The 17,901-nt window shown below is 28.2% G+C and overlaps 1 protein-coding gene across 2 annotated transcripts; it reads right to left on the reverse strand.

Moving 5' to 3' along the window:
* Positions 1-10,525: 10,525 nt before the first annotated feature.
* On the reverse strand, positions 10,526-17,006 carry LOC114169148 (coatomer subunit delta-like). 2 transcript variants are annotated; one of them, XM_028054186.2, is made up of 12 exons: positions 16,838-17,006; positions 15,729-15,782; positions 15,063-15,102; positions 14,309-14,532; positions 13,216-13,458; positions 12,959-13,133; positions 12,502-12,806; positions 11,799-11,997; positions 11,563-11,716; positions 11,175-11,237; positions 10,978-11,074; positions 10,526-10,850 (listed from the first exon to the last, which is right to left on the reverse strand). In XM_028054186.2, exons 2-12 carry the CDS (start codon positions 15,729-15,731, stop codon positions 10,761-10,763), a joined length of 1,593 nt encoding a protein of 530 aa, XP_027909987.1. In that variant the 5' UTR covers positions 15,732-15,782; positions 16,838-17,006; the 3' UTR covers positions 10,526-10,760. The 2 variants fall into 2 exon arrangements, with proteins under 2 accessions (XP_027909987.1, XP_085524853.1); XM_085668727.1 differs by lacking the exons at positions 15,729-15,782; positions 16,838-17,006.
* Positions 17,007-17,901: the final 895 nt, after the last annotated feature.

The following is a 17,901-nucleotide window of genomic DNA, read 5'->3' on the forward strand; positions in this document are numbered from 1 at the left end:
TCCAATTTGATTTTTAATGATTAAAGAAAAGAGGCTCTAGTTTCAACAAGATTCCAACATCTGTGCACTCCTCCGTCTTAAATATTGAAAGAAAACAAAACACAATAATTAAGAGATTTTTTTAAAGAATTTCGTATCGCTATCTTTGTCTTTGAATGCTCACATTTTTCTTCAAAAAAGACAAAAAACATTGTAAGGAGTCGACTATGGAGTTGTCAATGTTTTAGTCACAGATGATAGATAATTAAAAACTGTGTACGCAACTTCCCTTGATTAAAATAATGTTGTTTTGGAGAGTAACCATTAAAGATTGTTGATTGTTGTCAACCTTCAATACTTTGGAAACAGACAAGACCAGCACCCCCATTCAAGCATGTCTTTCAAATCACAATTTGGCCATTCTAGGACTTTCAATGCCCTAATAAAACAAAATTAATTACACATGCAAACCAACATTAATTAATTAACTTTCTAACCTCTTTATCTCATTTTTTCATTTTGTTCTCTCCAAGTATAGAACAACTTGTCCTCCGGATTTTCTGTGATTGGAATGGATGAATTGTTCAATTATTGAAAAACTATACGAGTAGGAGTAATGGTAAACTTGCAAGTGACATCAATTGTTCCGTGACTTTAGTTTTTTGTCTAGTGGTAAACACTCGATCTTAACCATATAGTCATTAGTTAGGGTACAACTCTTTTTATTTAAGAGTGTAACTGTTCAAGCGTCTGTGACCTGGTTTACTTGACCTCTGTTACAGGACAATTGATGTTACCTGCAACAATTTCCCCCTCAGCAATTGTTCTACTAAGAATCTCACTTGCAGTGTGACTTGGCCCACCATGGGACAATTGTGCAACCCGCAACAATCTTCCCCTTAACAATTGCCCACTAGAAACCGACGTACAATGTGTATATTTACGTCCACGACTACACCAAAAAGTATTTATTTTTGGTGTATCTCAAGTTTTATATAAGTCTCTTATATAGTAAAATAAGAACTCACATCTTACAATTCTAAGCGATGTGAGATTAAATCAAACACCATAATATTAACAAAACCTAGATGCAAAAAATCCACTATAGTAAAACAATTTATATGCAAGTAAACCTTTTACACAGTTAACCTAACATAACAAATTAGATTTTTATGAATGATATAACATGATCATCATGATAATCGTAACAAAAGTTGTTCTAAATAATCATAGTAGCATCTTAATCTTAATCGATATAAGTGTGTTTAACTTACTCTAAAATACCTAACTTATTTTTGAAAAATGCATCGCATTAAAATTTGAAGTTATTTTTAGATGGTGTAGGATTTCTAAACATTATTCTCAAACTTTAAAAATTTACATCAATATTTTATTTTGTTTGTTTTCAATTATTTTATTGTATAAAATTATAATTGCATTACAATATTTTAAAAAATAAAAATTTGAGAGATGGTTTTTTTTTTCCTGAATATGACTACATTTAATGCCATTAATAAAAAAAAAATTATTTGAAGTGAAATAAGTTGTATACAAAAATTAATACTAACCTAATAATAAATATGAGTTAACAAAAATGTGTTGTTAAAAACTCTCACATGGATAAGAGATAACACAAAATTAGAATATATAAATTCGTATAAGTTTCATCTAACAAATTAATTATATGAATTATATTAAACTTAAATTTCATTTCTTCAAATAAAATAAATGTGAAGTTTATTATAACGAAATTAGGTGTTAACTAAAAATTAGACGTAGTGTTTTTAAAGGGATGAACCGAAAACTTTATTGATATTAGAAATGTGTGGTCTAAAGTGATAAGTTATATTTTGATTTTCCTTACAAAGAATAACAGACCAACTTTATTGAAGCTAAGTATATATATTTGACTACAACATGAACACGAGATGAACCTAGACAGAATATGTACGTAGCAAGCATACAAAACCCTAAAAAAATGAGAAGGAATATGAGGAACAATTTCTGCAACTTGTAATAAAGAAGTGTGAAGAAAGGAATTGGTGTCAGTTGGAGTGAAAAAGCATGCTCAGGAGTTAGCCAAGAAGTCACATTTTGGCAACAAAGGTCGGTTAAAGTGCTGGAATCTAAAAAAATTAAAAACATCTGACAAAATGAAATCAAAGTGTTTATCTTTTTCAATTTTTTTTATTTTTTATGTTATGATCAAGAATGGTAGCCTTAGGTTGAATATATCATGGCTGAGTGGCTGCCACACAATATAGCAGTAGCCATCACTGCAGAAAAGAAAGAACACAGTTCAATTTAATTTATCCACAATAGTTTAAAGCAGACATTCCACACAGTAATTTATCCACAAGAGGAAGATTTTTTATACTGTGCTTTGAAGAACCTGCATTTTCTTTGTTTTAGTTAATGATCCATAAAGTTGTCCAAAAAGAACCTTAAGATATATATATATATATATATATATATATATATATATATATATATATATATATATATATATATATATATATATATATATATATATATATATATATATATATATATATATATATATATATATATATATAAAGCTGTAAAAAATTGGATTTTCAATATACTTTCTCACGTCGAGATATATTTAATTTGTGTGTGAATCTAAAAATAAGTGATTGTGAACGGCTTAATAGTGTGTGAAACAGAATGTTTAAAAAATTTTGTTTGGATACCATGTTAAAAAATGAAGTTTAAACCTAACTCAATTCTATAAAATCGACTTTTAACATGAAATTTGTACCTCACTTATATATTATAAAATATCTTTATCGTTTATTGTGTGACTTCCAACATATATAAATAAAACTATATAAGAGATTAAGACACTGATTTCAACGTGAAATCTAAAAACAATGAATTTATAAGTTATTCTATACTTGTATATATATACTATTTATATTTTTCGTATTAACTTTCAAATTATTTTGAACTCCTTAAAGAAAGGACCCAGATAGTGTGTATTAGTTAAATTGGTATATTTTCGGTGAAGATAACAAGATTTGCAACGGAGGGTTGGCAACAAATTTGGAAGAATAATTCGAAACTTTCAGAAGAAACATGGAAGTGTATATATATATATATATTTATATATAATCTGGTGTTTGGAATTATCTGAAATTTGAATGTTGTGTTGAAGAATAAAATCTTATCCTGATATGTTCTACAGGGTGAGGATCAAGATATCTTTTTGTTCCTTTGATTAAGAACTCATGCATTGAAATGGAAAGAATAATTCTCAAAATGCAAAAGGAAAACAAAAAGAATGGTGGGCATGGAAATGAAAGCAGAGAGTTTCTTTTTAGGATGCTCCATGGTACTATATATGTATATGTTATTGTGTGGGATCAAAACAAGCTATAGATTGCTCTCTAAGGAACCAAAATAAACGAAAATGGAAACTATAAACATGAAAGTGCTTAGAAAATAACACTTGAATAGATCGATAAAGATAAAGCTTTCTCTATCACCAACTCAACCATCCAGCATTTGGGACCGTTCATAAAAAAAAAATTGAAAGCAAAGGAAGCACTATGGTGAAAAATACTAGTTATGTTATTTTGTCGAACACTTGGTGTACGTCTCTTATTAGTGCAGTTATTACTCCTCTGTAGAAGCGAAGACTTTGGGTGCAAATGTGGAGAAAAATGAGTGGTACAACAGATTGTTTGTTTTGGAGTAAAAACGTGTCACCAATTAGGTTCTCACACATGCAACATAAAAGTATCGGGTTTTCATAATTTGCTCCACTGTCAACGGCACATGAAAAGAAGACGTGACACTAAGACCCCATGTTCATGTTTTCAAAACTTTTCTCACACTAAAAGATAATACAAAACAACAATTGAAGAAAAAACATTAAAAAATATAGTTTATTAAGGTTTTATAGAATAAAAATGGAGAAGTCTTATAATATTGTTTGATAAAATATAAGTAAGAGAAAGGTAGAAGAGAAATATTTTATTAGAATTATGAAAATGAGAGTTTGTATCTTGTTTATTAGAAACTTGTTCAATATATAAGGAACAATATTCTATATTTATAAGAAAAAAATAAAATTTATTATCTATTATAACAATAATAAAAAATAATAAAATATGTAATATCTCTATTAATAAAATTAAAATTAGAAAATATATGATATTTTTATCAACTTATAAATCAAATAAATTTGTAAATGTTAGATCATAAAATTTCATATCATTGTAAAAGCTTTTTATGAAGTAAAAATAGATAAACTGATAAGACTACATAACATTTTATTTGTTTATTCCATTATTTATCTTATTATTTATTCTATATGTATGACTTTTTTTAATAAATACTATTTTTTTAAATAAAGTTATTTAAAAGTAGTTCTTTAAATTATAAATTCACATAAAAATTTGAATTTGAAGTATAATTTAAATAAAATTGTATAAAATATTAGTGTAAGTAAATATAATAAATATAGTTTTTCTAAAACATGAAGAAGTAGTAAAGTGTAAGTTTTAAAAAATTAACCTTTTTAAAAAAAAAATCACATATTTAAATAAAAAATAAATAATTCTTTAATAACTAATATTTTTCTCATTAATAACTTTATCTATATAAATTAATAGTTACAATAATATATAAATAAAATTTATTAATAATGATTAGTAGGTAGAAAGATTTCACATGTTCAATTATGACATAATTTCAATACATGTAAATCAATCCATCGTTCAAAAATATCCATTAAAAATATTCATTTGGTATTTATCCGTTCCGAATTTTACCCATTTGCATATACAAATAAAATATTTTATAATCCTTAGTTTTAGGTTTATTGTACGATTTATTTGTTTATCCTTATTTATTATATTTTTAACTTATTAATTTTTTTTTTGCTTTGATAGCATGTAAAAATGAAGACCTAGAGATATCAAGAATGATAGATGAGTGATGGTGTGAGGAAGAAAAATTAGTATGGAAGTTATATTATTATATGGATGTTTATAAGTTGAAGATATGAAAAGAGGAGACAAGGATGAGAAAATGTCCCACCATGGCTTCTTCTTTCTGGTTTTTATTGCATCTTAGGAAACTTTATTTATATCAAACAGATAAGAGCATGTGGCCAACCATGTCTAAGACTTTTTTTTTTTTTTCTATTGGGAACAATGCAACTATTTTATGCTACCTATAGTAGCTACACTCATCTACGATTTGTTAATTTCCTAAAGATGAGATCCACTATTCCCATAATATAAAATAAATAAGTTGAAGGATACAACAATTATTATAAATATGATGTATGATGTTTAGGTTAAGTGAAGATATGCATTTTTTTTAATGTGTAGTTACTTGTAACAATCAAAGTTCATTGAGGTATAAATAACTATTTAACAAATAATGAAGATAAAATATACAATATTATATAATTGTGTTATCGATAGTAAAGAAATTTACAATAAGATCATACAATTAAGATAAGATGACCTTGTAATCTATGTTTAAGATGATTTTCAATATATTGCACTATAATGAGTTAACTCGAGACAAATTATTAAAAAAAATCATGAAATATATATTTTTATAAATTTCATATCAATTAGTGATAAGGTCAATTTATAATATAAAAAATAGATGTAAAATTCACTTTATAAATTAGTTTAAAGTCCACTTTTTAAAATTATGGATTGAAACTTATTTTAGCAAAGTTCGACTAATGATAAAATCAATTTATAATATATAAAATGGGTGCAACTTTACAATACAATCTAATTTTTGTAGATTAATTTAAGCTTAAATTACATATCTAGAGATATTTTAAAAATATATTGAAACAGTAAAAAAGATAACAAATATATTTTACATAAAATTGTATCCTTAATAAACAAATTAAAAACTTATTAGAAAGAAACAAAATTATGGTAATCTAGACTCATGGGTCCATTAAGACTTTATAAATAAATTCACATTTTACATTTTACATATAGAACACATTAAATAACATTTAGTAATGATAAATTGACTTGAGTGTCAGTATTTTTTATTTTTTTTTCAAATACGTTCCTTTAAAAAGTCAAGCGTTCAACAAGAATATTTATCATTTTTTTTCTTATAGAAAGTTACAAGCATATTTTCTTTTTAGAAAAAAGATGAAAAATTGATGACAAAAATATTGTTATAGAGGAGAATTATATAATTAACAATAAGCTAAGAATTATTTTCACTAATAGTAAAGAAATTTTTTATATTGAGTATTTTTAATATTTTACATCAATTATTGTATAATTAATGTATATTTCGTCTATATAAAAAATAGTAGAGTTTATATATCGATTTAGCACGTAACATATGTATAGAATATGGTATTACATCACTTAGTATCAAAGTCATTGTAGATTTAAAATTTTAATTTATAGTAAAGTCTCATGAATTTCTATAATTCATAAACACACAACACTATAACTAAAAACATCTCATATTTTTTTCTATGGAAAAAAGTAAGAGTATGTTTGGTTTGAAATGTTATGATTTGTTTACTTTATTTTCTGTTTTAAAATATTTATTTAGGTAACAGTGAAACTAAATGGGATACTTTTTCCCGTGCATAATAAACATTTTAAAACGGAAAATTACCTATTGACAAAAAACAAATGAAATTGTATACAATCTCAAGAAAAAAAAATTATGAGCAGGCATATATATCAAATATAATTTTGAAATAATTATTGCAAAACTTAACTATCTTACCATACACTTTGAATGGCGATAAAAATTAGTATTATTATTATTAAATAAAAAATAAAAAAGTTTTTTTTTTAGTTAGTTTGATTTTGAAGTAAGTAACAATATATTTACTCGTGACTTTAGTGAAATAAAATCATGATATACTTTAAACTAAATTAAGAATAAATAGAGTATACTTTTTCTTCTATTCTCTTCGTAGTTAATTTTAAACACCCCAATTTTATTGCAGCTTTATCCTAATTATCTATAATAATATATAAAGAAGATTCATTCTTTTGTGTCCATATTTTATAATGCCAATTCTATTATTTACAATATAATTATTTATTAAATTTTTTAAAATTAACAGTTATTTTTACTTATTTTCTATAAAACTGTTTATCTTTTTTTCTTTTTTTTTTATTCATCAACAATTAATTTTTCTATTCATTTCACTTTATTTTTAATAAATATAAATTTATCTTATATATTAATTTAATAACATTACACTATTATCACTTTCTAACATATTATTATTCACATATAAAGTAATACGTAAACACAGACGTGATAACTCTATGTTTATCTAGTATATCATTATGACTTTTCATTTGTTTCACTTAATTAACAAGCTGGATTATATTAAAACTAATAGGGATTAATTATAATGTTTCACTTTTCTTACTCACGGTAAAGGGAAAAATTAAAAGCAATTTTTATAAAGTTTTTCTTTTTGAGTGGGTGCACATAGCGACCGCAATAAAATGGGATACAAATATGGAAATATTTGATTGAAGAATCTAAACCAAACTATGAATTGAGCATTAAGAAGGTTCTCTAAAAGAAGAAGAAAAACGACACTAGAAAAACATCCATTTTAAATTCATTATTTTAGAATTTTCTTGGATCGATTTTAAAATCAATTTTAAAAAACTATATTGTAAAAAAATGGATAGTTTTGCACTGCTTTTAAATTAATTTAGAGAGAATTTTTTATATTTGTTTTGAGAAAGGATTTTAAACAGATGGACTTCATTGTCATAGCTATTCCTTGTGAATAAAGTGACAATGACTTAAATAAGAATAAAAAGAAACTTTTAAATAAAGGTTTATTAAGAGTGGATGTGCAATAAAAAAAAATTACAAAGAGCATATTTCAAATAAACTAGATATAATACATTAGTTTCCTCTTAAATTGATTATTTGTATAAATGATTTAATATAAATATTATGTTCCTTTCAATCCTTTACGTCGTAAAATTATATTTAAATTAAATATTTTTTATATTTACTTAAAATTGTGTATAGCAAGCTTAAACTTGTGATTAATATGATATCAGAGTTTATTTTAATACAATTTATTAAATTATTTATTATTAAACCACTTATAAATATGCAGTCTCAAACACGAAAACGTGAAAGAGTGAGTTAATGATTTTATATTGACTATAACTAAAATAAAGATGAAAATAATTTTTATTTAAAATAAATTAATTTTATAAAATGTCTGAGACCTAATCTCATTTTGTAATAAAAATAATAATAAAAGTGAAGAAGAATAAATGATTATGTAATACTCAATCTAAAATGCTGAATAAAATCTACAGAATTAGCATTGTATTTTATGTTAAATAGGTTCTTATTAAAGATTCGCATTGTGTTGTGAAAGATACTTTTGGTAGAAGGGAAAGGGAAAAGCTTAGGGAGGGTAAAGGTTTAAATTAATTTTTATGGTGCGAATTGATTGAATGTGAAATGAGGTTGTACAAGTTTGTGTGGTAGTTAAATTAGAAAAGAAAAGGCTACATAACTTTGTAATGTAGTAGCGTCTCTTCTAGCTTCTACCAAGTTGTAGTGTCCAAAATATAGGTTGTTTCTTCTCTACACAAAAACCAAATATATAGGATATAGAACAATGATATTATTTTGACTATTAAATTTCGATAATTTTCTCTTACATAAGTAATTTTGAAATATTGAAAATGAAAAAATAAAAAATTACTTAAAACATGACATTTAAGATTGTAAGAAAAAATTATTAAAATTTAATAGTGAAAATTTTCCTATACATAAAGTTCTTATTATCAATTTTTTTTAGTGATAAAATTAGAAAAGATTTAAAAAAAATTGTGGATTTAGCTTTCCGTTTTAAAGATATAAAATTGAATTGTAAATTTTAAATTTTAAAAATAATGACAAAGAAGTAAAGAGCTTCTGAGTTTAACTCTACCTATTAAAAATATTAATAATTAATACTTTTTATTTTTTGTCTTCTAGAAATCATGTTAAAAAAGAATGCAATTGACGTACTATTATTATTAATCAAAGTTGATGAGCATTTTATTGAACGAAAAAGAAAAATGTTTTTGCTACCATTTTTTATTTTCTAAAAAATGGAAACGAAAAGATAATAGCTAAGTTGAGATGGTCCATTAGGTGATTTAGGTTTGGTGAATCGAGACCTTTGTTTGAGGAGAAAAGGTACAGTTACAAAAAATTAAAAAATAATAAAATTCAAAATCTTATCTTCAAGAGAATAAATGTGGCAAACAAAGTAATAGTTCATATTTAACACAATTACCCATCTTGTTCAACCAGTCCAATAATTGCAAATAAAAATAATTATATTTAGTTTGTTGAATATGAGTGATAGAGTAGGTTAATAATTTTTAATAAAGGTTGGGCTCCAATTCCAAATCTACTTCAAAAAGTAACTCAATTTAGGCAATTTCTTTCTGAATCTCCATAAGGCTTTTCATGCACTTTTATATAAAGAAACTATTATTTTATTATTATTTTATTATGTAACTTATAAATAAAAATGATTTTTAATTATATAATCTAAAAGCTTTTTAAATTATATAATCTTAAAGTTTTTGAATTATGTAATCCATAAAGCTTATTTTAAGAGAAGAAATACCTTTTAAGATTGCACAATTTAAAAAACAAAAAATATTTTTTAAATTAGACAATCTGAAAAAAAGTAAAATAGAAAGTTTTCTACATGAGGAGTATAGAAAGAAACTACCCTCATTTTACTCCTTCCAAAATTGAATGTAGGCCCAGTGGAGTGGAAGTGTAGTACTTCCCATTGTATTCGTATACTGCTCTTCATCTCTCTGATTTAAATCAAATAAATAATAGAGTTGGGTCTGTGTAAGACCGAAATGTCTGAATATATTCTCTAAAATATTCTATTATTCAAATCTCTTTTCTTATTGACGTAAAAATTAATTATAATAAATTAGAAGTTGTTAAGTCACAGTATACATATTTAGTGAATTTGACTCATTACTTTGCTGTTTTCAATGACTAATATTTTTTATGGAAAAAATTCTTTGATACAATAACTACCATTTAACAATCTGGGATAAAATGGTTCTAAAAAAAGTAAAATTTTATATCTGTAAAAAAAAAATAGAGTGAAAGCTTTTTCGATGTCAATTGCTGTGTTAGTATCAGTCTGCGAAAACACAATCAAGTCAAGCTACACATTTGAGAACACAATTTTTTTTGTTACTCATAAACAACGGCCATTTAATTTAAGTGAGTTCCTAGTTAATATGAATATAAATCCAATAATAATATAAAAAATATATTACCATCCAATAATAATTTGGCATATAGGTATAGATTACTGGTTTTTTTTTTTATAGTAACTACTTTGAAAATCACGTATACATCCCATTTAAATAAAGATTTCTAGAAACACTTGTAACAGAAAATAATAAAATCAAATGATCAAAGTTTCTCAAAGATTAAAATGAGCTTAATCACTTGATTAAAAAAATAATATAATTTCTCTAAATTCCATAACCCTCATGTTCAATTTATTAAATTAGTTCGATTTATTTTTTTCTCATAAATATTATTACTTAAAATTGGAGATAATATTTTTAATTATAACAGTACAAAATCCTATATTTGATTGTGACTCGAATTTAAGAAATGATGCAACGTGGTGAAGGAAAACCCTTTGGTAAAAGAATAGCAAAGGTAAAAGCAAAACTGTCATGGCTCAACCTCAAGATGGAGAAGATGAATCACACAACCATGTAGTTTTCTGTGATCAACTGTGTCCTCTGAAAAAACTTTGGAGGATTACCACCCTTTAGCGGTATGGTGTTGGTGACCTACAAAGAGAAGCGAATGCATAAGTTTAAGCTCCCATTCAGATTTAACTTCGACTCATCATTTAGATGGTACTGTACATCCATGACCATAAGTTAAATAAAAAAAGAAACTGAAATCCAAACGAACCTTCAGTTTGCTAAATGTATCTGTTGCTGTAAAATGAATGTAAATGGGGAAGAATGCTGATGGATCAGCTTGCGGAACAACAAATTCCATTGATCCACTGAAATTGTATTACGTCAGACAAAACAAGTTCAAAAATTTAACATAATAGTAAATACTGCATGTCAACTCTTAAAAAGATCATCCAAGATTTAACATACCTGCGGTTTGAATTATCAATCATAAGGATAGTCCACTCTAAAAGGGAATTCCTGGAATCATACCTGTAAAACCAATTTTATAGGGGATTATGAGAGAGAAAGAAAGAAACAGTGAAATGAAATAATTTCACAACATAAATAATATGTATGCTTGCTAACTAAGTCATCAACTGATGATGATCTTGGGAGGGGAGAGGAGCAGAGTTGATTCTGTGAAGCTTTCTAATTCATCCAAATACGGTCAGCATTTCAAAGATTGCCATCCGTTAACATAACACATCGATTTTAATATAAACCGGCTCATTTGCAGCAATGTCCAATGCAAACCACAAAAATTTGGCCCTAATATTTATTCAGAGGGAAAAAAGTAAAGAAACAAATCCCACACCTCCATTCCCCATCAATCTGGTTAACAGATGGTGCTTCCCGAAGAGATGGAAGAGGTACTGAAATCATAACATCCCGCAAATCAAACATTGAGGAAGCCTCATACTCGATGCTGACATAAGTATTGTTTCCAGAAGTAGAGGGCCAGCAGTTGACTGCAATAGGCATCGTTAAGTTATTAATGAGTTAATACAAATACAAAATAGTGAACCATATGAGCAGCAGTTGTAAACCCACTTGTCAGCGGTACCATTGATTCATCAGTGCTTTGCATTCTCCACTTTAAAAGACCCACACCTTCAGAACCACCAGTTTGACCAGTGGGGAAAGGTCTATTGGGATCCTTTAGGCCTAGTATATTTTCATTGGAAAATAAATCTTTATTCATGTTGGGGTGTGTCTTGAAAATGATGGCTTGATTGTCACCAGTCTGGACCTGTAAAAACATGGCACAGTACGCAAGTGCTCATAATTTTAATTGTCCTCTAGAATTGATATTTGAATTAAAAACCGTCTCAAGCAAGAAACCCTAACAATACATGCTGACGAAAATTGTTTTCAGTTAAACATCAACTATACATGACATATCGAAAGCACAAAAATACTTCATATTAATCAAACTACTGAAGCAGCACTAATATCATCCTGCAGGAATTTTAACCGCCAGTATCTTCCACATCATTTCATCCTTTGTGCGTAACTGAGTTATATCTGATCCCTTCCTTTTGTCCTAGTTATCATGATGTCATCATGCTTCATTCATAACTGTGAGTTTTTTTCATGCAAGAAGACTAAAACTGATATATTGTAATCCAACTGTATTAGTTGATGGTTGTTCACGAAAAGATCGTTCAAGTTACTAAGGCACACCAAAAGTTATGAAAATCAGAAGCTCACTGGAGACACGTCGAGGTAGAAAGAGATAGTGAGAATGTGATACCTGAACTTGAATGTGTCCATCCTCTTTGCTGAGAATTTGGAGGGACATTGTGCCTTGAACATCAAAATTACCGATTCCACCGTCTCGTTTTAGTGTCACATTTAGTTTTTCTTCAACAGTTAAAGTGATGGGATCCGTAGGTGGTGGGGCAGCTGCCTGAGACAGGCCAGGTTTTGGTTGAACATCTTCAAGAAAGACCTCACCTTCTGCTTTCAATGATTCCAAAAACTGTTTTGTCTTTTGGGATTTACCAAGCTTCATTCCAAGACCTTTTGGTGGAGCAGTAGCAGATGATGTAGGACGACCTAAGGATGGGAATAATACACAAGTACATACATGAACATCTTAATTTGGATATAGAATAAACCACAGCCGGGATGCAACATGTTGCGATGCCCTTTCCGGTCATTATTAGAAGCATTCTAGAAGATTTCATGAAAATCCATGAAGACCAAACCTTTAGACTTGGTAGGAAAGGAATCAACATCAGAACTAAATCCGAGACCAGAGCCACTTCCAAAAGCAGTTCCGCTGCTAGATATGCTCAAATCACTAAGGCTATTTTCAATTTTTCCAGAGCCTAGTGCCTGTGAGGGACCAAATCCCCCTTTCTCTCCTTTGTTCTTTTCAACCTGGAGAAAACATACATTAATTTGAACAAATAATGTCACTCCCAGGATATAAAACAATGTAACATAGTCCCTCCAAGCATACCTTGCTTTTATCAATCTCACTAGCTTTCCGCTTCATAACATCCTTAGTTTCATTGATTTTGCTCTGCATAACTAGTTTGTGCAGTTTTTCTTCATGACTCTCCATCTCACAGTAGTGCTTAACTTGTGCAACAGTCACATTTTCCTTGTGCCCAAGAGAGATGACTTCATCAAATGCAAAAATCAACTCAAATGCATGTTCGCAAATACCCTCTTCATCGAGGGAGTAAGAATATTCAGGCACCTAAAAGTATTAAGGAATGAACTAATTATAACTATTCTTGAACTTTTAAGTCTCTTATAAATTTGGATACTTTAGTAGAGCCTCTATTTAAGAGGAGAACGTGGTTGTCATTTTACCCTTTGTTTGTGATCTTCTATTTTTTTCATGTGCATGTGTTAAGAAATGTGAGATCTTGTAGTTAATATAAAACGACAATACAATTAATGTAAAATAACAAGTAACTTTTATTGTTTTCATTGAAAAAGAGACCATCATCGACGCCTACATCAATAGTGGTAAAGACAATATCCTCTAGGTCAATCTAGGTGATGACAGGTAAGACATGAAGAGCATAACGATGTTATTATTCAACATGTTTTCTTAACACGTGAAGATAAACAAGTAAGATGACGGAACAAGATAATAACTATATCACTTAGTTAACGAAAAAATTAAAAAACTAAAGTACTCAATAAATAAATAAATAAGTAACTAAATCGAAAATACGTAAATTAGTGAAGGATTTTAAACATAATAAGTCTTATAACTATAAGCACAATATTTTGGCAAAAAAATATATAGATATTAAATGGCTCCAAATCTGACCGATAAAGTTTAAGAAGATCCTAAACTTGCAGTACTAACCAATTGATCAATCCTGAACCATCCTATAAAAATTAACATACTAAATGCCATGTTTAAGAAAATCCTACATTGATTGATTGTACCTTTAAAACCCTAAAAGAAAATCAAAATGAGTAGAAAAGGCACAAAACAAATTCTAAATTCAGGGCAAGACAAAACCAAGCAATTGAAAGAAAATTGAGCTAATGGCATAATACATTAAACATAAAGCATCAAAAAAGGATACAAGTCTGGAGAGGAGTCTGAGAGTTGACAAATCTTCCAGTATGTTGCTACTTTTGTTTGTTATAATAAGTAGATAGAGTGCTTCTATTGGCTGGTAAACATAGCGTACGTTCTCCGTCTCAAAAAATGTGTGCTGCTTTCCGGTGCCTACCAATTTGGGAAATGCTGCTAGAAGACCCTCAATTCTGATACGAGACATGTCCACAAACTGTCTAGAAACTAGCACTGCAAACAACACAAAATGGTGCGTTGGTAAAAAAGAGCATAGATGTTGAATCCATTCTGTTTTTCAACATTGTAAGCGATGCAAATTAAGCTTTGCAGAACAAACTAAAAATTAATCTTGAATTTGATAATATTAAATAATGGGCCAATTGATAAGATATAATATTTGAGTAACATTCACAATTGAACATTTTGAGTTATTAAGTAGAAAAAGATTTCCTACCTCCATTTATGTTGCTGACGGAGAGTAACGGGAAGATAGATTACAGATACAAGAAAACAAAGACTAAAAATTGTAAATTATGTGTCCAAAATTTAACAATAGGAGTATACAACATATATTATTGGGAGTAGATCAAAAGATATGGTATTGAGAGTAGATTCCCACATATCAAACTTATGTATATGCTTTTTAGTTCCTAAGACCATATAGCCTGTTTTTCAGGTTCAGATTACTAAAAAGGAAGAAGCCAACTATTCTTTCAAAGGAAAAGTTCAGGGACTTGGGTAGAAAGCCACGGAAAACGCACCTTTTCCAGATTTGCTCACAATGGATGCAGCAAGGACAACCTGATCAACAAGTAAAACAAAATTTAATTGATCATAAAGAAAGTCAAGAATAGATCGAAAGAGAGAATACCATTTCCCTTAGTCAAAAAATAGTACTTCTTTCAGTTACAGAAGGGACTGAACATGTGACCTGTCTAAATCTAATCCCAACCCCGCATTTTAGTAACACCAATTGGCCATTGACACGCAAATTGATCAGACAGTCAAGGCCAACATTAATTAAGGATTAAATTAAACATTCAAAGCAATATAGCTAGAATTGATATGAAAAGAAGGAAAAACAACACACATAGAAGATCCAAAATTACGAGTAATCTTGAAGCAAATTCAAACTTGAATGTTACCAGAGGATGCAGAGGACATATTTATACAAGATTTCAATTTCAAAGCAAATAAAAATATATATTAGGAGGCTCCTTCGGACTGTAGTTCGAGATCATGATTTAAAACTAGATGTATAACAAATTGGAGTAGCTACAAAGAAAATATATTATAAGAAGTAAAAGAAGTGACAATTCAAAGAATTTAGTTGAAGAAAAATTAAATAATTAATGTTAAATAGTCAAGCAAATCAAGCAAGTCCTTCAATATTTAACCAGGGGACTGTAAGGAGACAAAAGTGTTACCATCTTTTCACTTTATCTTTGAGATGAGGGAGTGTTTCCAGTGTCAAATTGAATCTGCAAAATAAATCCATGATGTTGTTAGCAGCCGCTAGCCGCCAGATCCTGATGCAAGTATACAATTATAGTAGTCAATATGAACACCCCTAGCTTATTCCGGTCATTGTTGAAAAAGTTTGCAAAATCAAAAAGCCTGTAAAGGCCAAAATTCCCACAGGCCTAAAATCAACCCTTGCATATCTTTGGGCTTTTGAAATCAGGCACATCAAGTTATTAACCAAAAAATGAAAATCAATCAACTCAAGAAATTATTATTTAAAAGAAAAATCCACCTATATACCAACACTTATGCTGCTGACACAGTGACACTCAACAAAAAAATGAAACAGTGTAAATGATCAAGGTTCAAGTCTATTAGGTGAAAAATATCAACAAATGCTGTAATTTCAAAAGTTCAACATAAACTCATTCATAAAAGGGCGGCTATTACACAGGCGCAAGTCGTGCATTTGTAGGAAGAAAGGTAAAATTAGTTTTTCCAAAAAGTTAAAACTAACTTCCATAGAAGTTGATTTGCAGAAGATATCTCATCATATTCTCCACAAGTTGTCTTTTAACCTGTGTAAGTTTATAACTTATTGAGAAGTTAGCGCCATAGTTCTTTCTTATAGTACACTAACGTAATTGACATCAGACACCCTTGGAACACCGCCTTGAGAATTCATTGTTTATCATCCCAGGGGAACAAAAGTAGCTAAAAACACAACCACATAAAAGGAAATCGCCCGGTTTCACGGCATTTCGAATTGACTCTGTTGAATCTAAAGCTACGCAACCAAACACAGCGACATAAGACATTCCATGCGGCGGAGTCTAAATCTAATCAACAACGACTCGAATCTCATGCAGCCTATATCTACGTCCTGATCCTATCAAAATGGCTACATTCCCAAACACGCATAATTAGAACCAAAATGATACAAGGTTAAGTGCAGATGGATCTCTTTTAACGAACCAAAACACAGAAGTTAGAAATTATCGCACACGAAAACTAAAGCGAGACGAAACATTAGGAAGAACGAAATGTGCAAGAAATAAGAACACAATGTTACCTGCTGGCGCTGGATCTATGAGCACCGTGCAACTGAGAGTGATTACGAAAACTGGTAGCAAGGCTTATAGTTATGATCGGAAATGAAACGGAACCAAATCAAATAAACATTTTCATTTCGCCCGGCTCAAGAATTTATAGATTTCGTAAATTCATCTTTTCGCTCGCTTCTCTGTCGTGTAGGAGAATGGTTTCCGCTTTTTAATAAATTTTATTTATTTTTCAAAATTGAATTATTAGTGAACTTGGTCACAATTTTGTTTTCTTTGTTTAAACTAGTGAAAATACGTGTGTGTCTATTTTTTTTTATGGTGATCAAAAAAGTAAAAAAAAAAATAATGAAATAATGAGTCCTATATTCATTAAAAGAATATCAATAATTGTCTCTTTCATCAAATTATCATCATGATCTCGTTAATTGTATAAGAGAAACATAATAATAATTGACGACAACAATTAAAATCTTTCCGATGCAAAATAAGATAGTCGCGAATTAATTCTTAGAGAGATCAAAATTCTAACTTTTTTTTATATTTTTAAATCTAATTTGTCTGGAACAAATTGTGTCATGAAGATCAGTTAATTGTTTAAGAGTAAAACTAATGTAATTGAGATAAAATATTAATATTTTTATTATTGAAGTATAAGTTTTTAAATAGAAAAAATAAGTTAAAAATTTTAATTTTATTTTTTTATCTTCTATTTATACTTTTGAAAATTTTGTTCTCGTTTTATGGGTTGGGGTAGATAATAAAGTAAGTTTGTTTGATTACATTTGGTTTTAAAATAGGTTTCTAATTGTCTCTTTTATTAATTTGGTTTTGCATGTATAAGAACTAGGAATTTTGCATATAGTATTTTAAAGACCAAGATGAATCTTTATTAGATGTGCTAAAATATTTGACATGAATTTTTTATGAACGATATTTAATTTGTAATAGTAGTATAGTTGAGAGATTAAACTTGAGTAAATAAATTCCAATAGTAAAAGAAACTAGTTAAATTTTTTGTAATATCTTATGGTAGATGTTTTAGATGTGAATGTAACATGACGACAATATATAA

This window comes from Vigna unguiculata, chromosome 11, assembly GCF_037176805.1.
Source record: "Vigna unguiculata cultivar grain cowpea cultivar isolate G323 ecotype 2 chromosome 11, ASM3717680v1, whole genome shotgun sequence".
In the NCBI taxonomy this organism is placed as follows: Eukaryota; Viridiplantae; Streptophyta; class Magnoliopsida; order Fabales; family Fabaceae; genus Vigna; species Vigna unguiculata.

What these genes read in the sequence shown, in the direction of transcription:
- LOC114169148 (XM_028054186.2), bottom strand. An exon ending in CTTTCCTACCAAGTCTAAAG is followed by an intron (nt 12,807 to 12,958) that starts GTTTGGTCTTCA and finishes TCCCATCCTTAG; the next exon opens with GTCGTCCTACATCATCTGCT. An exon ending in ATCAATGGTACCGCTGACAA is followed by an intron (nt 11,717 to 11,798) that starts GTGGGTTTACAA and finishes TGCCTATTGCAG; the next exon opens with TCAACTGCTGGCCCTCTACT.